This window comes from Camarhynchus parvulus, chromosome 18 (assembly GCF_901933205.1).
Source record: "Camarhynchus parvulus chromosome 18, STF_HiC, whole genome shotgun sequence".
Taxonomy (NCBI): domain Eukaryota; kingdom Metazoa; phylum Chordata; class Aves; order Passeriformes; family Thraupidae; genus Camarhynchus; species Camarhynchus parvulus.
This window is the reverse complement of record NC_044588.1, coordinates 6,217,545-6,242,693: the sequence shown is the minus strand read 5'-3', so window position 1 is coordinate 6,242,693 and position 25,149 is coordinate 6,217,545. Positions and strand designations below refer to the sequence as shown.

Sequence of the window (25,149 nt, the reverse complement as noted above, 5' to 3'; positions counted from 1 at the left end):
ACCCAAGAAGTCCACAAAGTTGATAAGGAGACTGAAGCATCTGTCCCTATGGGGACAGGCTGAGAGAACTGGGACTGTTCACCCTGGGGAAGAGAAAGTTGTATGGAGACATCACAGCAGCTTCCAGAATCTGAAGGAGCAGCAAGGAAGCCTGAGAACAACTCTGCATCAGGAAATCTAGTGACAGGACAAGGGGGAACGGATTCAAACTGAGAGAGGGAAATTTAGATTTGATATTAGGAAGAAATTCCTGGCGGTGCCATTTGAATCTACTCCAGTTTCAGTGTTCTGTTAACTAAAAATAACAAGTTTAAATGGACATTAGTCAAGGGAGAAAGAACAGCAGAGTGAGGATAATTTAAAGCATGTATGCACTCTTACACACCAGAATAAACAGCTCTGTTTCTTTCTTTCTGCTCACAAGCTCAGCAGCATTGCAGCACAGCCAGGAGCTCTTCCGTTTGTGGATCCCATGCAGGAGGGGGATCTGGCACAGAACAGGGGACACTGCCAAATTTGACTTACCTTCCTGTCTCTCTGCTATCACTTAAGGTTTTAAGTGAATGTCATTATTTTCCTGTTAGTCCTTCCCTTGCAAAATAATTTCAAAGTATTTTGATTTGCTAGAAAAACAAATCTCTTCAGAAACAAATAGTACCAAGAAAGAGCAATGAAATCTGCTTTCAAGGAAGCAAACATGTTACTGCAGATCACAGGCTGGCAGTTAAGTTCTGCATAAATACCCCAGATATGTGGCAGTGATATCCTCGTGATAAATTACATTTATCATGCACTTCTGACCGTCTCACCTGCACTCACTCCCCCAGCGAGGAAATGTTAACATTCCCCATCTTTCATCAGTTTCAAACAGCTGCCATTAAAAAAACACACCCCCCCCCAAACCCACAACAAAGAATTCCACATCTTCCCAGAGATAATCTTATCTTTTGCTTTTGAAACGGGAGGTTTTCCCTAAATTACTTTGGCACAAAATCTAGGGATGGGGGCGGGATGTTCAATCAGGCTTAGGAGCATACAGTTGAAGTTACCTATTTGGGCAGAAATGGAACCAAACATTCCTGGGAAGTACCAGGTAATTGATCAGCAAAAATGCATAGTGTAAGAAATTGCTCAGAGAGCAGTGAGGCTCTGGCACAGGCTGCCCAGAGAAGCTGTGGCTACCCCATCACTGGAAGTGTCCAAGGCCAGGTTGGATGAGTCTTGGAGCATCCTGGTCTAGTGGAAGGTGCCCCTGCCCGTGGCAGGGGGTTGGATGGTCCTTAAGGTTCCTTACGAGCCCAAGTCATTCTATGATTCTATGAGTATTCTATAAATTACAGCAAGTGTTTACATCACTGGAAATATGAGGGTCCCAGATTACTATCTGTAAATACACAGTATTTTTTTCTGGTGCAAGAAACTGCTAAGGTACTCATCTTTAAAAGTCATAAACAAAATGAGTACAAATTCAAACAAGGCTGCTCCACTCTGAGATACTTTGTTATTAGCTCTGGAATTGGAAACAAGGAACCAACTTCAACTCTCTAAGGCACCATCTCCAACTCTCCCAAAGGACAAAATATCTCACAGCATCCATGTCATGGAACTCCTGAAGGAAGCAGACATGGCTGTCCTAACAGCTACAAACAAAGTTTAACACTTAGTTCCCCACAAATGGTAATGAAAGGGCTACACTTAAATATTGTTTTCCCTATAACCAGCAACATGTAGAACAATGTGGCTGCTGTGAGAAGATTACAAGGAGAGAAAATCCACAGGAAAATGTAAACTCAAAAACCCACCACTTCAGTGGTGAGAATTTTCCTTCTCATTAGTTTCCTGCCTCCCTTCCTTCACATTCCTCTTTGTTATTGAGTAGAATGATTTTTTTAAAATGAGGTGCAAAGGCATTTTCACACCTCTACCTAGAACTAGGTTAAGTCTCCACACTAATTACATATTATTAATGAATTCAACAACTGAGACTAGGCTGGTTAGGGAAGGCACACGGGTCTGCGTATTGTGTATGGATGCACGCCTGTATTCCGCATGGATACGATGCTGCCAGGGGCTGAACTCTCTTATGGCAAAAGTAGAATGTTTAAAACTGAAAATCATAGTCTACAATGCCATCATTTTCTTCTAATTATTTCTTTTCTCTGTAAAAGTGTTTGTAGGGTTTGTGTTGTGTTGTTTTTTTTTGTTTTCCATTGATACTGAAATGCACTAAAATACTACATTCCAGTCCCTGTTTTCAGGACTCTACCCAGGTGCGCTTCATTACAAATACCAGTATCAACTCAATAACATTTCTTTCTCTAGTAAATAAGCTGCCTGCGTCCCTGACACAGACTGGGAGGTGATTTTGAAAGTTTTAGCTATACATAACACACTATGCATCAGATTATTGTGTTCTGACAAATTCTGCTTGGGTGGTTTAAAGTTAGCATCTTCCACAGGTGGCATCATTGCCTTCATAGCAGAGCTGGCACAGGGACACATAACCACATTTTAGCTGCAAGTTAGAGAGGAAGAGCTTACCTGGCCACCAGTGGGGTTCCCTGCTGCCCTCTCTGCTGCTGTACAGGGACAGCTTTGCTCTTTGCGAAATAGATCTCAAAGAGCAAGTTGACAAAGATAATGACAATCAGTGCCGGTTTAACCTGCTGGGCTTTCACTGGCCTCTACAGCAAAGGCTTTTGGAGACATGGAGCTCTGCACTCCAGCTCCTCCAGGCTGAACTGTGCAGGTGAAGCACAGGCATATGAGAGTTATCTTTGGACACTGACTCTGCAATGAAGTGGTAAAACCATCACAGAAATCCCCAAACAATGTTAAGGTCTAAGTATCTGCAGCCAGAATGATATGAAATTATTTCCTCTCATCCTGTCCCTTGTTTCCTGGGGGCAGAGCCTGACCCCAACCTTGCTGCCCTCTCCTGTCAGGGAGTTGTGCAGAGCCAGAAGGTCCCTCCTGAGCCTCCTTTTCTCCAGGCTGAGCCCCCCCACCTAGCTCCCTCAGCTGCTTCAGCCCCTTCCCCAGCTCTGTTCCCTTTCCTGGACAAGCTCCAGCCCCTCAATGCCTTTTTTGTCATGTTCCCTCTTCTCTTCTAAAGTCAAGAGCTGTTAACTATGTCTGTTATGCAGTCCTAACACAAGACACTGTACATACTCTTACATAAAATTTCTAGGTCTAAGTAACTTTCAGAGAAGAAAATATTTGTATAGAAGCAGCACACAATGAAAAAAAAAACCCACAACACCTTCCATCCTTGCTCTGGCTTAGATCTGTGTGGGAACATGTGGACACAAAGGCAACTCAGACTGACTTTTACTAGGAAGTCATAAAGAACAGATTTTGCAAAAATTCTGATAATTTTTGGTTAAAAGCCTTGTTGTTGAAAGTATTATTCAAGCCTTAAATATGCCCCCCTGTGGGATGAGTGTGTGCTAAACCAACTCTTAACAGACCTATTAATTGCACTTCATTAGTTGCTTCAGACTATAAGTTTGTGGAGCCACTTTGATTCTTAAGTTTCTAGCTGGCAGGAAAAACAAGGCCTGATTGTGTCAGAGTTGAGCTGCTGAAGAGATCAGTGTTTTACAAGGGATGTAAAAGTGGTTCACAGCTACTAAAATAGAAATCTTCGTTTGCTTTTCAAGGAGGAGGGAAGGAGCATTTGTAACTTAGAGTTTAGCAATGGGTAATTAAGAAATACACCAATAAATTAATCTTCCCAGGATATTTTCTGGCTTATGGAAAGGCAGTAAAACACATCTAGGAATTTTCCAACTGCAAGTCTCTTGCAAGTTGGATCTTACTGGATATGGTTTTAATCCTGAACACGATTTGAATCCTGAAATTATGTAACATTTTCTCCTATGTGAACATCAAATATGCTATTTTCCTTCTGGATTTTTTTAAGATGGTCAGAACACATATTAAATAGGTCATGCTGCTTTATCAGCTCTGTTTTGCCCTGAAATACCTGTGTAAGGAGAATGTTACCAAAATTAGCTGCTTTCAAAGCCTTACCACAGGATAACAGAATGGTTTAGGTTGGAAGGGACCTTAAAGATCATCTCTTTTCACCCTCTGCCATGGCCAGGGACAACTTCAACTAAACCAGGCTGCTGCAAGCTGTGTCCAACCTGGCCTGGTCAGGTCAAGAACATAAAGAACAAAGTTTACTGCCTTTTGAGTAGGTTCGTTATCCTGACAACCACTCACCCAATGAAAGGGTTTTATACTCACCAGCATCCAGACTCCCAGTAGCTGCAGTCCAGCCCATGACGGGGGGAATGGCCCCGACAACAGCTCCCACCCACGTGTTGGCAATGCTCATTCTCTTCAGGGGTGTGTAACAGCACGTGTAGAGGAAGATGTTGAAGGCGCCCAGGGCCCCGGTGAGAGGGTTCACTCCCAGTGTGAGCAGGGCAATTCCCGGGATTCCACAGGAGGCAGCAAAGCAGACAGCGAGCAGGGGGCTGTGGGGAGACATGTGGCACATGCTAAGCAGGAGATGGCCTTAGAGAATGGCTGCCGTCCCTTCCCTTCGGTCTCCCCCCCAAAATTAAGATTGAATTTTTGTTATTGTTCTACTCAGCCATCCTAAATTTTCCTGTTTGAGCCCCCATCCTAACAAAGGCCTTTCCAAAATGTGAAGACAATCTTGCTACAGCTCTCCAATGGAGGTGATTCTTAATCTTGTGATCGCTGTGGTCACCAAATAAACTCAAGCTCTGCAAGTAATGGAGAACTGTTCTCCCTTATGGAGAACTGCTGCTTTCAGCACATCTTCCTCCTTTATTTTAATTTTAGTGAATTTAAACCACTGGAAAAAGCACTCGGAATTTAGAGTAAATTAAAATGGTTGCAGTTTGTCAGATTTTTAATTGATTGCAGTTATGCAACGGATCCTTCAAAACGCAACAGGGTTAGACACAAAATTAATAAGCATTTATGAGAAAAGGAGTACATTCAATCATTTTGAAATTACATCAATAGGTATAACGTATTCTTTGACTTTACTGAAAAAAGTCTGAACATTCTACACCCCCATTTATCTGATGCACTGTACTAAGAAGAGGAAGCACAACAAAACAAAGCTGGCAGCAGAATCAAAAGTGGCTATCTTGTAAGCATGACTGAAATTAACTGAAGATATTTTAGGTTTGGTCAAAAGCAGCAAACAACAGTGGAACAAATTAACTCTGTGCATTTCTACTGTGCATCAGCTGAGAGCTCAGAGTAGGTTGGAAACTCATATTAAAATCTGTCAGAAAGTGGCTAGAGCTATGTAAAGTTTTGTTAACAAATTCCACAACAAACATTCAAATAGGATGAACAAGGATTTTTTGTTTGGCTACCAGAACCACACCTGAAAGGCAGCATGATGCCACAACACTAAGGAAGCTTTAGCTGTGGCTCCTTGCGCCAGATCAACATGTTTGCTGCTGGTGGGGATCTCCTCTTGTGTGCGTGTTTGACGTATTTGGTATAACAGGAAGAGAGAACTAAAAGCCCCTAAGAAATAATGTGGTGTGGGTAAGCTCTGGAAAGGAGGAAAATGCCATTACATTAGTTGTATTTAGTAACCCATGTGGCTGACTACACACTTACAGTCATCCATGTAAAGCCAGAAAATATGTGTGCTTGCAACGAAGGTCTCTGCATGGAGTTTAGCTTTACACCTTTTGTCTACTTGAAAACCATGAAGCCTTTGTATTCTACAATCTACTCTGCCCTCTGGTCAAATCCTTAACCCTAAAATAGGTGTTGCAAGCACTGCTCCAAGCCTCATAAGAAAGTAAGAAAAATTTGCTGGTGGGGATGAATTTTATGGGAGTTTTATCAGCAAAAATTCCTACCACTCAAATTTTTATATTTAAGATATTTGTTAGACCAATACAGTAGAGAGATCCTGAATAACTGGAAGAACTAAAATGAGCAAATCTTATGCTAAAGATCTGCCTTCAATTTAAATTGACTAAGTAATTTTATCCAGCTTTTCTAAACCATCAAGAGATTTTAGGCAATGCAGTGTGTAGAGAACACATTTCTACTCAGCATTACCACCCCTGGTGTTACCAATACAGCAGGAGTTGAGGGAGGGTATGTCACTGCCTTTCACTGACAATAAGATGTATACAATTTGAGGCTGTTTTCAGGAAAGGAGCCATATGGAGCTGTGCTCTCTGGTTCTGCAGCCTGTGGTGCTCCTGTGCAGGAGCTCCTTTGCTCCTGTGCAAAACACAATCTGTACTGCCAGTGGTCCCAATACTGACCACAAACGCCAGGGTACTTTGTAGATGTTGCCCCTTTGTAGTGAAAGTCTGACCGGGTCTGGTCAAACAAATCTATCTTGACTGATTCTTGAATAAAATACAGTCAGACAGTAAACACCAGATTCACACAATACTCTCGAGGCAACAAAAGACCAGTGTGATTCTATGAGGCTGGGTTCCCCACATCTATCCTGCAGGGCTCACAGACATAAATGAGGGCACGGTTTGATCTAATGCAACAAGCACTTTTCTCACTAATAAGGAGTGAAGACTTATCTACATGTCTCCAGTTTAAATGAACACTACCCTCCATGAGCAGGCAACAGCCCTTCATGTCTCTTCTCAGACAGGAAGGCAAAGGGTGGGAGTGTAAAGCCCTCCTGCATGGATGAACCCTGTTTTGCCTCACTGTGTCCCTGCAGCACCAACAGCCCTCGGTGCCAGCCCTGATCCCAGGAGTCTGCTGCCTTCATTTCCAACCAACGGATCAGAAAAATACCTTTAAAAATATGGCTTTATCAAAAGGGATGGGTGAAGTTAGGTGGCTGAGACCTTCAAAAGATTTGCTGTGATCCTGGTAGATGAGACCATGTTTTTGTTTTTCAGTTTTTTCCTTTTTGCCTCTTTAAGGGGAGCTCCTGGAGGCACAGTATGTAACCACAGAATCACAGAAGTTTGTGTTGAGAGGGACATTAAAGCCCACCTTGTTTCAACCCCTCTCTGAAAGGCAAGGACATCTTCCAGTAAACCAGGTTGCTCAAAGACCCATCCAGCCTGGCCTTGAACACTTCCAGGAGTGGGGCAGCCACAACTTCTCTGGGCAATTTGAGGCAGTTTGATCAGTGTCTACAACAGTGTCTATAGTTGTCCTGCTGCTCTCAGGGGAGGGCATAAAGTCAATGGGGTGGTTCCTCTTAAGCAGCTGAACTACTTTACTCTCAGACATCCTGGGAGCATCACATTTTCTATTTCTCTCTAGTGTTTCCTCAACAAAGAAGAGTAATTGTTTGACTTACAAAGGCCTGTTCCTAAAACTCCAACTGAGATTAGAAAGTCATACTGTGATCTGATGACTCAGCTTTGCTATTTCTGCCTCTTAAAATACTATTTGGCATCACATAGACACTGCAATGAGAAATCAGGATTTTAATGGTGGAAAATGAGGTAGAAGAGAATTCAACTCACTCTCATGGAAACTTGTATAAGCAATTCCTCACTGTGAGAAAGTATTTGAGGAAAATGTAGAGAGATTTCAGTCACTGGCAATGCTCCTTCTGCTTCAGTGACACTGCAGATTTTAAGACAAGACTGAGCCTAGGTTTAAATCACAGCAGTTTAAAGGGTATTCTGATTTCTACTAGTTTATGTCTTCTAGGGACCAGTGTGCATGTCCATGCTCACATTGCTTGTTAGTACTCAGGTACGGGGGGCGCACTCTCCATTGCCAGGCTGATTTGATGCAGTCTCCATTGCCAGGCTGCCCCACATCTCATCAAGGGACCATAGGAGATCAGCATCTCGTCCTGGAGCAAGAGAAAGACTGAGACACTGAGTTGTCACTGAATTTACCCCACCACCTGAGGTTCACACACCTCCTCTCAGTACAGCCTCATGCCACCATGCTGCCCATGTCAGCCTTGGGCAACCCAATGCCACAGAATTCTTACATGGTGCTCAAAAGGGGCTGAGGGGTCTCTGATGGTTTTCTTCATCCTTAAACCAACCCATGCAGTAAGTGCAGGCTGGTGATAGACACTCATTTCATTTGGGCGTTCATGTTTGCTGAGGGAATCACTCCCACGGGAAAAAAGGCAATCTTCCATTGGAAAACTGGCCAAGGAGCTAGCTGAGAAAGCAAACATCTTGAGTAAGAAACTAGGTTTTATGATGGATTCTTGGGAGGAGTTGGTTTCAGTTATTTGGCTGATTAAAATCAGGCTCTGGAAAAATACTGCAAGTGCCAAAGGAGTTCTCTTCAAATTTCAACTCTAAAATACCCAGTATGTCACCACATAGGGCACCTCCTAAAGGCAAACCAAAACCTAGTAGCTGTGCCATGTCCCTCTTCTCTCTTCTACTGACAACAAATACACTAAAATCTACCTAATAAAAGTGCTAAAAGACATCCACCTTCAAAGAAAAGCTTTTTAGAATTTCAGCTTGACTAGTGAATAATCAAACTTCTCCTGATGCAAAGGAAATGTGTTGTCATTTCTTTTCCTAGGGAGTTCACCCAAGATGGCCCCACCCCAGTCACACTCCACTGAGGGCATCCAAGAGGAGAATGAGAAGCAGGAGGAAGATGGGGCCCACATTCTCCTCATTCAACTCTGGAGACATGCTGTTGGTTGGGCTGGGGAGGATTGCTCAAGGACAGCCCAGGGCTGCTGGGGGGAATGGGTACAGGCAGGTGGAATTCCACATGGGTGCTCTTCAGGTATCTCCTACACACATGATCATGAGACATCCACGTGAACCCTCATCCAGGGGAGTGAGGAGGCTTTGGATGATGCAGCAGCGTATTTTAATTAATGTGCAATAATATAATCCCTAAACTAGTCGCCACTTACAGATATTCTGGTTACACTCAAATAATGAGCTTACACACATGTGCAGGAAATAAATTTATTTAACAGGATCCGGAACCATGGATAATAGTACTTACTGACTCACAGACTTATTTGGAAAAATTAGGAGGTGAAAACAAATGAAAGCATTTGCCCGTCTATAAAATTAATGTAGTATTTTACCTATTTCACAGCAGCATCAGCAAGCTTCATGTCTATAATGATCAACAGTGGGACTACTTACACAGGCATTTCTGTGCTGTCTTTGCCAAAACATTTTGTAAAGGTGACTGTCAAAATACAGTTTGAACTACAATCTGAAATACAGTGTTAAAAATGGGGCAAAAGTTTAATGAATTTTTTAAAAAATTAAAAAAAAAAAAACAAAGAGCAAAACACAATTCTCTCTCAAAACCTATGAGTACTTGAAATTATGGAAAATTCCTGTATCAGCATCTAATGCTTTAACCTATTCCTGTGAATAGACTGACACTCCCATACAAGTGCAGACACAAAGCACGTATGAATCCTGAATAGGTGCACACATTCAATTGGCAGTTCTACGGGATTCAAATTCAGATGTTATGTAAATATATAAGAAACTCAATTTGTGACCATGTGTCAATGGGAAACTGGGCACAACAAACATGCATAAAAAACAGGTGAAGTATAAGTGCATATATTTTAAAATTAGATTCAAAGCCTAATACAAAAGGTAATAAATCCTGTCTTCTCCCTGTCTGTCAAAAATCCTTCATAGATGTGTCACCTACTTCTAAAAGGGTAAACTAAAAAAAACCCAAACAACAATGCTCTTTTATTTAGTTGCAGCATGACCGGAGTACCTTAATGGATTTGGAACATTTAAATTCCCAGTCAATTATTCTGAATTAGATCTCATCAGTATTGACAACTGTCCCTCATGCCACAAGACCGTGGATCCGTTCTGCCAAATGCAGGGTGATGCTCTAAAATAAGCAGAGCAGGGGTGGCGAAGGAAGAATCCAGGCATGGGCTTGTGAAACAAGGAGGGTGGAAAGAGAAGAAACCTTATTTAGAGTAATTTCCATATCCCAATGAAACCAAATACATACCCTTGTGTTCCTCTGTGTGGGTTTTTAGTAACGGCAAATACTCTGCACAGGCTCTGCCCTTTAAATAAACTGCAATTTACCTACTTGTTGATGAGACAAAAATTGGGTTTGGGTTTTGGTGAGTTTTCTGTGTCATCCAAGACACAGGTTCAGTAAGACCACTGTGCTTCTTCCCCTTGCTCACCCACAGAAATGGTACTAAATTATCCCTGACTTCAGCATCTTCCATGGTGGCAGGGAAACAATGCTGAGACAACAGAGGTGAGACTGATGGCTTAAATTAATTTCAATATTGCTACTCTGGGCCCAAATTCTATCTGCATATAGTGTCAAAACAATTTGTTGTAATAAGAAGAGGGACAGCCTGAACCAGGTTCCTGCACAGATGGGCTGAAAATAGCAGGAGCTCAAGAGAAGGTATTTTGGCAGACAAAGAACACAAGTGTGACCCTCATCTGCAACTACATTTCACCATCACAAGCTGAGATACGAGTCCAGTGCTGTTCCAAAACCATAATTAAAATCAGATTTCAGGAGGAAGCATCATAAGTTGCTTATTATTTCTGGAATTTCTAGGTACTAAAAATGTCCCCAGACTACTCGTCAGTACAAAGCTGCTGGAGAAAGCCCCCTCCTCTTTTCCCTATTTTTTTCCAGGTCAGCAATAAGTTTTTAAGGCTTCTGAAGCCACTTACAAATTCAGACAAAAGCAACAGTCTGAAGATTTCACCCTCTTCCAACAGCAATGAGAGGTTACACAAACAGAAGTTCAAGTGCCACCCTTTGATGGTTTCTGCGGCTGCAGAAGCCCACAGTCATGAAGGGGAAAGGATGTCCATGGAGACACCTACCTACATCCATGCAGAAAACCATACTCCCCCTTAGCTGCTGATTTAGTTTTGCTCATCTCCTGGCATCTTCTCAATTCCTGCAGCCAGGCAAGACTAAGAGTTGCTGAAAACAAGTCCCAGGGCAGGAGCTGCACCTGTAGTCAGCATGACTGTCCTAGAGTACTGGGCTATGGCTTGGTCACCTACCTCAGTGGGAGGAGCATCAGCCAAAAGTATTTTTTTTAAACTTAAATTTATTTTCTTTAATATCAGCACCCAAGAACCGCTGAACTCTGCTCAGCAGCTTTTAGAGATCCACCAGAAAAATTGGAAAAGGCCATCAACAACAGGAGTTAGAGCAGGCAACCCCATCCCACCTGGAGAAGACAGAAAAGAGTCGAGGGTATTAAGAAGACTGTCAGAAGCCTTCATGCTCCCACAGCTGAGGTAACGGGGATGCAGGCCCACCTCCTTCAAGCACACATCTGGATTGCATTAGTGTCATTCCCAGCCCTGCCTCCCCTGATGGACAGATGCCTGGAACTGGCAATGGGGTCTTCTGCTGGCATGAGTGCCAACAACTCAGCTGACTGCAAGAAAGGAGCCAGAAGGCTGGAAAAGGACATTTTGCCCCAAATAGCAATGACAGCATCCCTGAAATTATTTTTGATGGAAAGGTAAAAAATTGCCTCACACAATTTTTACATTTGAGGTAAGGCCCAGGGCATTCAAAAGAAATCAGTAATCATGGCAGAATGCTGAAAGGTGGCAATCTACCAACTCTGAAATTAAGTTTTAACTTTCCACACAAATCCTTTCAGGCTGTCTATTTATATATTTAGTGATAAAAAATATATCCATGACCACTATCAGCTGTAAAAGTTCTATCATAGCAATGACCCTACTAACAGTTCTATCATAGTAACAACACTACTAACTTACCGGGATCAGTAGCTTCATTGCTGATGACTTTACTAAAATAATTCTAAATTTTTTTTACAAAAAAAATTAGATAAAACTCTCAAAGAGCTCTACAAACTGAGGACGTACCTGATAGAAAAAACATCCACATTCAGATGTAAGATTCTGAATCAAAGTGTTTACACGATGACCTGATCTAGTGGGTGGCATCCCTGTCCATGGCAGAGGGGTTGGAATTAGATGGTCTTTAAGGTCCCTCCCAACAGAAACTATTCTGGGATTCTGTAATACATTATGACCTCTAATTAGTACAGTTTTGAGGCGGAGGTTTTTAAGGAGTCAAAGCAAAATATTTTTACATTCAACTAGAACTTTCAATTATAGATTGGATTAGTCTCAAGGAATGATTTCTTTCCAATTAAAAAAAAAAAACGATAGCTGTAATACTGGCAGAATGGACATACTGCCAGACCTTTATTTCTTCCATGTAGTTCCAATTCAGCACCAGTCACAAGCTTAACTGAACACAGGCAATTCATGCTCCCACTTTTGATATTCTCTTATATAGGTACGATGTGGCTGAATGTTATGAAAAGCTCAAGAACCTGCTGATTTGAAGCTTAAACTAGCAAAGTACCAGAGTTGTATTAAACAGAACAATCAGAGTTATATTAAACAGAGCAATATATATCAATGAGCTAAAATGGTACTATTTTAAGGGAGAAAATGTTGAGGAAGAGCTTAACAGATATTAATTTATTCTCTTTCAGTCATGCAAGAAAGTTTATGAGTCATGACAAGGGATGAAGGATGATGCAGTTTAAAACTAAAGCATGAGAGTAAACTGCACTTTAAACCGGAATTCAATTTTTCTCCATCAACTGCAAATATCAGAATACAGCTTGTCTATCATTTAACGTTGAAGACAGACAAACAAATGGGGAGCCTTGTCAAGTTCTTTTTTTTCTTAGTTAATTATTCAATATTGTCTTCATAGGTTAAGAAGTAGTATCTACATTCTGTCAGTGTCTGGTATTTCATCTCCAAAAACATGTTGCTGTGGTCTACAAGTACTATGAGTATTGAATTTTATATCAAATTTATATCAAATCCCCTTTAACTGGGTGTACCACGACTTTTAAGACTGCCAGAAAACACTTGTTGCAATTCTGCCAAACCGTGTTTTTGTAAGTGTCTTTTTTGTAATCTGATTTCTGGTAATGACTATGATAAAGATGTTGCTAATCTCAGACTGGACAGTATTTTTCCCCAAATGGGAAAAAAAATAAAACCAAGGAAAATAATGAAAAAGTTCTAAACCTAACTTGTAACATAAAATCTGAGCTGAGGAAGAATTCAGTGTTAAGAGGAAGTATGAGAGTGGCAGACGCTCCCCAAAAATCTAAGGAGCTGGGTTAACCGGTAGCATTTAAGCCCACTTAAACACCACAACAATTATGTCTGCAGAAAAAGAGTTTACAGACACAATCCTCAAGTAAACCTCTTTAAAATTCAAATCTCTCTGAAAGGAACCACCCCTAATACCTTTCCTTTGTCCACAGGGCCCAGCCAGGCCGATCAGAACCAACCTGGACGTGATTTCGAATGACAGCTGGACCATCCACAGGGAAACAGGGAAGGATTCAGTCAGTGATGTCTAAATCTCCCAAGGAATATCATACAGTGAGAACTTGGCAAAAACGGAGTTCAGTGATGGATAAACATGTATTGCTGGCTAAGTCTCATCACGGAGTTGCCTTTTTGAGTTTTGCCTCTCAATTGCCACCAGATCTGGCTTTGCCATCAAATATACTTACTCAGAAGTGCATTTAGTGTAAATAAACACAGACTAGGATAACATACTGCCCGTCTGCGTCAATTCATTTCTCTCCCAAAGAAGACCAAGCACATAGCCTAGGCCACCCTGCCACAGGTGTGTATCATTGTACAAAAGCATGATCAACACTGTAATTTACACAAAGTGGGGGCAATGCTCCCCTCACTCCTCAAGAACCCAAGCTGCAGATGTTCTGTCTCCCCTGCTGGATCAAGGTGCTTTAAAACTATCATAAACAAACATGGCTGATTTAAAATAATCATTTCATCCTGAAAGGGACACATCTCTCTTTTTTATGCTTGAGTAAATAAAAATTGGCTTGATTGATTTTGCTGAAGGTTTTGCTAAGGTGATGCAAAAATTTTAACTCAGGCAAAGAAGGTGATCAAGAGTCCCACTCTCAGCATCGAGCTTTCTCCTATACATCTGCTCTCAGTTTAACCAGTTTAACTCTCTGCAAATGATACAAGGATCTGTTTTTTCATGCTTTCATGAGCCTGCCCTGAGGTCTGAGCCCAGGTCTGGGATGAGATAGCTCAGTGCACCCTAGGGAGACTTGTAGTTCAGACAAAAGTAGAACTTTTATGTTTCCCTTTGTTATTAAGCAGACATTCAAATTGGGCCTCATCACTTCACTTGGAAATAAAGAATTACAAATGAAAAGGACCTATACTTACAAAATGTTTATGCTTTTATTAACACTTGATATCCACACCAGAATGTTAATAACAACCCTGAGCAACCCTGTGGAGCGTCAACAGGCTTTTGGTATATGGCTTTGTTAGGTAGGAGTGAAAGGGTGAATAATAATATTCACAGCTTCTCCACAGTCATGAAAATGTAAATATGTTTTTAAGCGCTTACAAGACAAACCTACAGTAAATCTGAAAAACGTCCCCCATAATATTTAAACTAAATCCTCCTCTTTGATCTAACCTTAGAGTGTGGCAGTTAAGTAATCCATTTATTCTACTTCAAAATCTCAGTCCTCTCTTTTAGAGCCAGACACCACCTAACTAACAGGATGGATAATTTGGTTTCTCCAGAAATATTTTTCTGATTTAGAATGATTAAATATAACATGTGCTTCTGCTGAGCCCTCAGCCAAGATTTGGAAAGCCGTGGTAAAGAAGTCACAGGTGAGATCTCAATCCCATTCAGACAGAGAAAACTGATGTTCTAGGGTATTTTTATCAACCTGCTCTTCAAAAAACAGAAGAGAGAAGATAGTTCAGTCATCTCAGCACAGGTTCTAAACACTGCTTCTAAATACATTTTGCAGGAGCAATGAAAATGAAAGAATTAAGTTATTCCCTACAGCAAAACAGAGCAGGACAAGAAGCAAAGGTCTGCCATGGGAAGAGGATCAGTCTCTAGACACCAACCAGTGGAAGAGCAATGAAGCAGATTGAACCTGACAAATTTCAAGTTCAGTCGGATCCTTTCTGCCCATCTGCAGATTCCCCTGCACCACTGCAAACATGCCTTTGACACCCATAGCATGAGAACACTCTGTCGAGAAGTCTTAACTGCCAAGTCTCATCTCAGAGGCGAAGAGGATGAGGATGGCTGTATTTTGGGATTCCTGTATTACCATCTAGGTAGATTATCTACAGTTACCATCTGGAATTATGGCATTTTTTAGTGGAAAAACAAAATGAAAACCCCTTCATATACCATCAAAGTGCACAAATAGAACATAATTACTGTCACGCAGGCAGCAATAGGAGTCCCTGTGGCTCCTTTCCAGCATGATTTATAATTTTATATTCCATGTGATTTTACATCCCTAGCAAAAAAATAACTAAATAAAACATATCAAAGCAGTTCTCCACATATCTCAACCTCAGGAATGCAGCTGTTCTAGTCACAGAGACCAGAGACCAAGCATCTGTGTTCACACAGCTAATTAAAGTGCAAGAAAAACCTCTTTTATATCTGACTTGCGAAGCTGATAATAGGGAAGTTATAACTTGTATGAGACATGAAAAACTCTGTCCTTCACAGAGGGAAATACACTTCCAACATGACTCACTGTACACAGATCTCAGGGCATAGCAGCTTCTAATCAGAGGCAGCTCCATAATAGACTTGTTGAGCAGTGACATTTCCTACACCACTTGGCACAGGGTGAATGATGATGCTGTTGTGGTTAAACCAGACAAGGTTCAATACTAATACAAGGAACAAAGTGTTGGGGTTTTGACTGCATTAAGCCAGAATTTACAAACATGAACCTGAAACGTTTGACAGATATTGGAAGAAAAGCCATCAGGAGAACATTGCGTCCAAGATGGGGAAAGGAGCATGGGCTTCAAGTTTAAATATTGTTTGTTTGTAAAAACTCACTTTAACATCACCTTTGGAGAAAATTACTCATTGCTAGTCAATTAAAGAAGAGAAGTGGTAATGGTTGCAATCAGTGTCCAAGAGGCCCATTCATATTAGACACAGAGATGGCGGAATTAGTGCACAACGCTCCCTCCAGCTCCTGCGGCTCTTGCCCCCTGGTGAGGAGCTGACATCGGAGGATAAGACAACTCCATTAGGAGCCCATATCACTTCTCCACAGTGTTCTCCACAAGCAGATGGAGCAGCTATTTAGCCAAATGCACCGTGACTCCAGCTTTATAGATGAGCATGTGGGACGTTTCCTAATGGGGGCAAGGCACAATGTACTCCGATTTATCAACTGTCCCGCACGCAATTAAAGATTCAGATAAATAATTTGGGGGTAAAGACCCATCGAGTGAGCTGAAAAGCAGCAAGGCATGAGGGGTCAAGTGTTTCTGCAGGATTTATATTTACCAAACAGAGCTGCGTGCAAAGGAATGTCTGGGTTGAGCTGTGGCAGAATGAGGCCTCGGCAGGAGTGAGCTGGAGAACCAGCAATTGCTTCATTTCAACTGAAACAAATTTAAATGTGGAGTTAATAAAACAACCCTCTTTATAGCCCTAAGAAACAAAATATATATGCAGTTAGAGCCATATAATTTCCTCCTAACACACATTTTGATCTGAGGAGAATGTGCAGTATCACCATTTTTCTGTGCATTCTACAAAAGGCGTCTAATACCTTAGAACCATTTAATCAACATCCCATGCAGGCAGTGAATAGATAATTGAAATATAAGTACTGTCATCCATACCCCCTTTGGGAAAGAGACATAGTAAGCATTATATCATTGCATTAGACCATCCTTTGATGTGGGTTTTATTCTCATTAAACTATGTTTTAGCCCCAAGGTTTCTCCCTCCAAACTTCTCTGTGACATGACCATGCCAGAAAAAAGAATTTTAAATATCCCGCTGTTCAAAAGGCAAGAAGTACATTTTTACAAGCAATTGTACATGTCAAAAATATAAAGCTGCCTTTTTAATTTCTTGTTTACCAAACACAGTCAATAACAGCTCCTGGAAAACACAGGGTGGAAAAAAGAAAATGAAGGCAGGAGGGTGGTGGTGGGGAAGGAATGCATTTACTTGTTTTTAAATAATAAAGCCTGAATACAAGCAGGATAAGAAATTCTTGAAAAGGCTGCTGTGATGGTGTCTGCTTTGAATTGTGCCCTGTTTAAACAAGAGGAAAGCCTCCCACTGAAAAAAGAAACATTTTTATCATTCAAAAAGATCTCAGGGCAGTCCCTTTAAAATGAGGTATTTTCTAAACAAAGCATCAGAAATGTTCCCCTGCAGGGAATAAGTATCTGATCTCTTAAAAATTATTATTCTTGAACTTGTAGATTTATGGAGTTTTTGTTTTATTTGTTTTAACTTAAGTAGAATGAAACCTGTCTGAAATGACCACCCAAGGGAGCAGAGCCACCAGCTAAGCAGGGGCTGAGCTCTAAAGGGGACCCAAAGTTGTACCAAGACCCCTGGGGAGGTTTTAAATCTCTGGCTTAACCACAGCTAGCAAAACCCTTAATGCAGGTCTCTGCATGAGCCTAGGACATGGATTTTCCTTCACTTTACATCCATGCAGCTCCACTAACATCAGTAGGAACATTCCTGATTTACATTAATGTTAAGCAAATAAACAAGCTAATTACCCTGCGTTATCCACAGTGATTACAGGAGAAATTTTGTTTTAAAATGCACACATTTTTTCAGTGTGAACTGGTTTTGTTACACTTGTAATAGTAGGTCGGCTACAGGCAGCAGAGTGAAAAACTCAGCGTTACATAGAAATAGTCTAGAGTCACAATGTGCTTCTGAATAAATAAAATTTCACGTGTTGCAGTTTTCTACTAGTTTACAAACATCCAACTTTCATATCCGCAATTGTGACTATAATTCACAAATATAAGCCATTGGTGAGAAACAGTACTAGCACAGGAACCCTTTTTGGTCTGATTCTTCAAGAGTCTGGCTTATTGCTCAAACTGAGCCAAGTCAACACTCCACTCAAAAATATCAATAAGTAGAAGTGTTACTGTCTCCATTAACCCCAGTAAACATCAACTGTGAACATGAGAAGTGGAAAGCTCACAGACAGAGCACAGGTCCTTGGGCATTGCTAAGGGAAAAGGTTAATGGAATTCTTGGAAAAAATATTCATCAAACAACACAAAGATTTATTTCTCTTGAAGCATTCAAGGCATTAGCTGTGTTGTGCTGCCTGCTGACATTTTAATAGACTTAAACATCTTACACGGGCATAGAAAAGTAGCTTGAGTACAAATAATCTGCATAAGGAGAACAGCAATAAATTCCACAGCATGTTAGTTTTGTCATAGAATCCCAAAATAGTTTGGATTGGAAGGGACCAAAAAGCTCATCTCTTTCCAAAACCCTGCCATAGGCAGGGACACCTTCCACTGTCCCAGGGTGCTCCCAGCCCTGTCCAACCCGGCCTTGGACACTGCCAGGGCTGGGGCAGCCACAGCTTCTCTAGGCAACCTGGACCTGGGCCTCCCCACCCCCACAGGGAAGAATTTCTTCCTAAGATCTAATCTAAATTTACTCTTTTGCAGTTTGAAGCCATTATATTGAAGGGTTTTGAGACAAGACCTGGAGGAACCAGATCTGACCTCAGAGCTGAGACAGCTGTGAGCAAGAGATGGGTCTTCATCTCTCCTAAGGCCTCTTTCAGCCTGGACCACCCTCTAAAGCTACCTGTATAATGCTTCATAGTCCAGGTAAGCAAAGGAGAAGCCCCAGGCCCACTTCCATGCAGCCACTGCTGAATCCAAAGCCAAAGGACTGGGTACACAAAACAGCTCTAAGTTGCAAAGTAGTGCAGGAGCAGAATTGAACAATGTCTACACGGCCGTGAATTGGTTATTTAGAACATACTGTTCAAGGTCTTTTTTTCTTAAGATGAGAAACTATCCTTGTACAACTATGAAGTCTTTACGAGTGATTAGCACAGTGGATCCAGCAGTACTCTAAGTTCATATAACTGCCAATATTCAGACGGCGTGTGTGCAGGTAAAGGGTGATCAAACCTGTCCCTTTGCACAATATAACAGAGCAAGACACTTGTCACCCTTGAGGTTGATCTCACTCAGCTACTGCAGCTCATACCAGAGATTTGTTAAAATTAATCTGCAAGAAATTTAAATCCATTACCTTAAAAAGTAAGAGAATAAATCACACCCAACAGGAAATCATGAAAAGCTGCTGCCACTTCAGACAAATCTAAGATTGTGTGAGCATGTGAAATTTTTCCTCATCAATGACACAAAATAAATTCATAGAAGGAAACAGTATCAGCTGTTATTATAATGCAGAACACAAATATGTTCAATGAGTTTAACACTGCAGTCCAAGTATAAAGAACATTTCAAGCTGTTCACATTTCCAAACAAGACTTGAAGGGTCAGAGGAGGGAGGAAGATGTGGGCAGGCAGGATGATGGATGGCACTCAGTGGCACGCTGTGTTTGGGTCTACTCTTGTTGTTTTTGCAACAGGATGCCTCTGATTACTCTCTGAATAGAGAATAAGGATGGTTACATCTCATTGGTCAAAGGGAACATTTTTTTCAGTCTTACAAATTAAACAGAACATTGTAAAGCAAGGAGTCAATGAACTATCTGTGTTGTTTGTCACAGATCTCCCAACAGTGTCAGAAGATTCCCTGGAGGCACCAGAGGTGGGGACTGGCAAATAAGGTAAATGTGCTCTTGTCCCTACATTCAGCAGCCCCAGCTCTGCAGAAACCTGTGCAATCTGTGCCATTGCCTTTTTGGATTGTCCAGCCCAAACATATAAAATATAAAGCAGGGGCACACTGAGCCACTAAGTAATTCTTGGCCATCAAGACGATGCAATACGGAGACTTCACAAAGGATGGAGGAAAAGCCTCATCCTTCCAGAGATCTTTGCAAAACTGGCTCCTGGCTCACAGGGAATGATGGACAGGCCAAAGCTGCCCAACTGAGACACTTCTTGAACATCACCAGTAAGAGAACAATACTGTCTCCAGCCAGATGTCCACACCTCAAAGTGCAGCCTGGGCCACAGAGCCTTTCTCTGAAAGCTACTGATGTTCCTCATCAATGCCAAAAGAAACTTCCAGTCCTCAGCAATTCACAGAAAAGGGCAACGTGGGGGTTTGGGAACCACATGAATGTGTATGCAGAGCAATTAACCCCTGAGAGGGACTTGTGTTTTCTCAAAGTGAAGGCCGCCGGCAGAAGGGAAGGGGAGAAATGTTGTTGGAAGCAAGATCACTTAGAATAGACAGCTGGTCTTAACCCTGAAGAAACTGGGGGCTGAAGCTGCAAGTGGAGGCCACAAAGCAGAACATATGGGAATAGTTTCTCTACAAAAGCTTAACATTTCCTAATGAGCCCCCTCTGTGAATTGTCTTACTTAAAATGGAGACACCAGCTCATCCAGGGACCGCATGGCTCAGTAATTCCAAGAACTTCACTGGGGCTACCAGTTTGATTGTAGTACATACAAAGCATGTAAGAATTCTCTTTGTGACGACACAACCTCTAGAAAAACTCTCACTGGCCTCAGTGCAGTTTTCTGTGCGCAGGAGTCACATCAAAGCCACCACTGAAAGACTTTCCAAGGAGGTGCAGAGCCAACACGATGGAGAGTTAACAACCTTCTCTCTTAAAAAAGGATCTTAAGCTCAGGGCAAAAACTACTACCCATACTGTCCAGTTCTGTAACAACAACTATGCCAAATAAATAAAAAGCAAGGAAAGCAAGGAAAAAAGAGAATATATTTACAAAGAGTGCAAATGAAGATGGACTAGAAAATGATGTCTTGTTTGCACTGGATAGCACAGATGTTGTAACACAGCAGAATTTAAAAAGCAGCAAATGTTTCATTAAATGAAGCAGCTAAAGAGAAGAAAATGTCAGCACTGAAATGTCAGACAAATTTTGGGCAAGAACTCCCCAAACTCTCTGAATTGTTTCCCAGAGCCAAGACACCAGTCTCTTATGTACTGTATCTCCATCCCTCTCTTGTCTGGTTTTGACTGGTTTTAGCATAACCATTTACAGGTTTTATTTTATCAGCCGGGAACGTTAGAGTTCAAGGAACACCAAGAAATATGTGGCAAAATACAACAAGGTTAGATTACGTGCATTGGTTTATTCTCCTCTGACACACTACAGAAGAAAAAACCCCAGTCAAGGTCTGAGTACTCCACGGTCTGCAGGGAGCAAGAGCAGCATTACTCAAGGGAAGTGACACTAAAGAACTTTAAATTAGCTGTTGACAGGCAGGTAGATAGATTGATGAGTGATTGCCCAATGTCCCCAACATTACCATTTTGTGGTGAAAGCAAATATGAAAGGGGGGGGAAGTAAGAAAATCCATGAAATACGGTTTTGCCAATTTGTGGTGCATTCAGATGACAGTGAAGTTCACTTAAGGACACTGGAAACATAAAATAAATTGCTTTCTCTGAATCAGAAGTTGACAGAAAGTTTCTGAGTTATATTTTTGACTCCAGAAGCAGTGCAAGTCATTCTAGCAGACCATGATAAAAATAAAATAATAATAATAAAAAGAAAATCCCCCCATCATTTTTCTTCCTAATAAGTGTTCCTTCTCCCAGAGTGTAAGGACCACATACAAGGGAGGCAGAAGTGCAAGTCCCCTGAACCACACAATTAAGCCTGACTTACTGTATATCCAAAAGATGCCCTCACTGCAGTGGTCCCTAAAATATTTTTTAAGTAAAATTAACTTGGAAATCTGCAATTAGCACCACCTTTATGAACAAATCAGAACAAGTTTATTGAAGCACTCTAACTATTTACCACAAGAGTGAATTTACCCCCAAGGTTCACTTCAGTATTTTGTCTCAATTTTCTTGTAGTTTCATCTATCATGGTTTTTTTCAGTCCTCCAAAGGTGATGGATAAAACACAGAAATAAATAGGACCAACTGTTCACAGAAGCCTAAGGGAAAACATAATTTTGTTATAAATACTCTTTGGCACAAATCATGGAAATGTAATACTAAAATTGTTTGTTGAATCATTTATGAATTGAGCCTTCAGTTTCAGTTTGCAACTAAGTTAGAGGATTTTTATTGATGTTCTTTTTCACTTTGCTTTTTTAGTTGCCAAACAGCCTTTGAGAAACTAAACTGATACATTATCCAGAAAACAGAGGGAATTGAGGACTTTTTTTAAAGGAAATTCCTATGCTAATGAAGGACTTTTTTGGTGGGGGGAGGAATTTCCTTGTAGATGATGATAAACTTTATGGTAACAAATTTTTAAATCAATTTCCTAAGATGCCACAATGAGTTTTCAACCAACTAAAGACGTAGAAGCAACACACATTTTTTGTGTTTGTTCTTAGATAGGAAAATTTTAGGATTTATTATTACAAAACAAAAGTTCAGTGTAACATAACTGCGTGCTGCCACACCGTACACAGAGTCATTACACATGAAGAAATATGTAACATGAAGGGAAATTCTACTATATTGAGAAATTCAGTATTTTACAGCTGTGAGTGCCCAAACTGCTCACATGGAAGTTATAAACATGAAGAAATAGCAAGGAACAAAGAAGTGCATTTCTCTTAAATGTTTTGTCTCAAAGTGCTACTTTTCATCATCTGAAGAGGGAGAGAAACTTGGAAATAGATAAAAGGTTTATTCCTCCTTAGCCAGAGCAGGTGTGCATTGCCTTACCTGATCTGTCCTCGCACCAGTGGTCTGTTTTTAGTCCTGTTCATATTCGAGTCAAACGGAACCTCAAAGAACTGTAATTAAAAAAAAGAAAGGAAGAATCAGAATGAAAGGATACCGGAAAACATGCCATGCATGGAATGTCCTGTCTGCATCTGCAGGTGCTTTAGTCTCTCCTTTTGAAGGTTCAAGGATACAAGGAAAAGGGTAAATGGGTTTTATGGAGTTCTCATTGATTCTTTTGGCATCCCCTTAGAAAGAAAATCACCCAGAGGACAAAAATAGTTTGCACAAGACCCCAAAAGTTCATAATTTGAAGTACGGTTTGATTCCAAGTTCTTTTCTCAACAGGTCTGACACATCTTTTAGATATACATTTACATACACACATGAAAATCATGGAATTGTTACAGTTGGAACAGACCTTTAGGATCATCCAGTCCAACCAGCACCACCACTATGTTCACCATTAAACCACATTCTCAAATGTCACATCCACAGGGTTCCTGAACACTTCCAGGTATGGTGACTCCACCACCTTCCCTGGGCAGCCCCTTCCAAAGCCTGACAAGCCTTTCAATGAAGACGTTTTCCCTAATGCCCAACTGGAACCTCCCCTGGCACCAGTTGAGGCCATTTCCTCTCACCCTGTTCCTTGTTCCCTGAGAGCAGAGCCAAATCCCCACCTGGCTGCACCCTCCTGTCAGGGAGTTGTGCAAAGCCAGAAGGTCCCCCTGAGACTCATTTTCTCCAGAAAATGATGATATAGATCGCAGTTCTATATTAATACAAATTGTCCTTGCAAATGTTCTTTAAAGACCTTCTGGTCTTTAAAAGACAAATAATAAGGTTGTTCCAGTATCACCTACCTTGCCAGAACCTATAACCCACCCCAAAATCAATCAAACTCTTGTGAAACGCTACTGGAACTGCTCTGAGCGTCCAGTTGGAGCAGGAGGGAGTGAACACACCATACAGTGTTATTTAATGTCACTACCCAATTTGACTTTAAACATGGCCTATGGGAAAACTCATGCTGGAAGGACAGGTCAGATCTTCTCAACTTCAACACTAACCTGGAAATGTTGGATGTTTCACAAAGAACCTTTATAGGATACAGACACAAGTTTCTTCGGATCAAGTAAAGTACCTCACTTGGATCTGAAACAAGTGATTGCTTCTGACAGCTCAGTGTTTTGCTAATGGTTTGTTTCATTGTTGTATTTCAGAGGCAATTATGGCAAATGGAGGAAAAAAAGACATTTGACATCAGACTGGTAGAGCAATATAAGGGGAAAAAAAACCTCTATAGGGCTGAAGTCTGTTCACCAGAAAATATCTGGGCTACGATTACTTTTTTTTGTAGGTCACAGGTTTTATTTCTACTTGCAAAGGTCTGACTGCCTTGAGTTACTTCCAGTTTAAAACGGTGCAGGCGAAGAGCTTTTTTGACAGTATTTAAGCTTATACATAAAGGTATCTGTGTGCAATGGAAAAAATCAAAATAACATACAGGTTTTAAATTCAATGTGTCTCAGACACAAAATGGCTAAAATGAAGAACAGTTGAACAGTCAAAACCTGTAAGAATTTAAACTTATGCAGTTGGGTTATCAATATAAGCTGATGATGCCATGCTTAGTGTATCAAATATTTCCATATATTTAATACAGCAATCAACCTCTGAACGGAATATAAATTTTGAACAAGAATTTCCTCTGCTGACTTAAGTAGTCAAAAACTGTCTGTGTCTATTGTATACAGACACGGCTGCTCCTGAAATTAAGACTACTGCATGACTTCAGACTGAATTTTTTTTCTTTTTTAAATCTGACAATTTGAATAATCTGTTACTGTCAAGCGCATGTATACAGCATGGCGCTATACTTCCAATGGAACTAAACTTTAAAAAATCCTTTTACTTGCAATGCCCTAGATTCCTTCACTGAGCTAGCTGCTATTCCATGTCAGCAAGATGTCATTTATCAAACTTTCCTCATTTTGCTCCCAGATGTTGAGCAAAATTCACTCTCCATTTGAAATTATTTTCCCCTGATATTCTTGAAAAAATGAAAAAAGCCACGCATCTCAAATATCATTCCATAAGAATGAAAGAGTGAAGTCAAACATATTATCTCATGTCAGGACAACAGAGTCCTGCCTATTTCAGCAAACAGTAAATTCAGTAAGATGAAGCCTAGATAAATAAATACTTTAGAAGCACTCAAGAGGCTTTTTCCCCAGGAAGTCTGAATGCACCAGTTCAGTTGGACATGGCAGAATATTATCTGCCCTCAGTATCTGGGAAACTGGCCACCAAAAGGGCAGACTGAGGGTCAAATCTACACCATCTAAAAAGCCCTGAGTGACAAAACTTGGCAACAGCTCTCAAGAACCTAACCTAAATTTTAATCAGCATGCATGAACATTTAAAACATGACAATGGCAAAAAAAAAAATCAGGCTAGCCAGTACTCTGTGGTTTATTTCTCTG

General features: G+C 40.9%; 1 protein-coding gene across 1 annotated transcript in view; it reads right to left on the bottom strand.

Moving 5' to 3' along the window:
• LOC115911152 (protoheme IX farnesyltransferase, mitochondrial) overlaps positions 1–25,149 on the bottom strand; it is a 96,434-nt gene that overhangs the window by 11,243 nt on the left and 60,042 nt on the right. Inside the window, 2 exon segments of the mRNA XM_030961893.1 lie at positions 4,255–4,487; positions 22,661–22,731. Coding sequence (XP_030817753.1) covers positions 4,255–4,487; positions 22,661–22,731 — 304 coding nt within the window.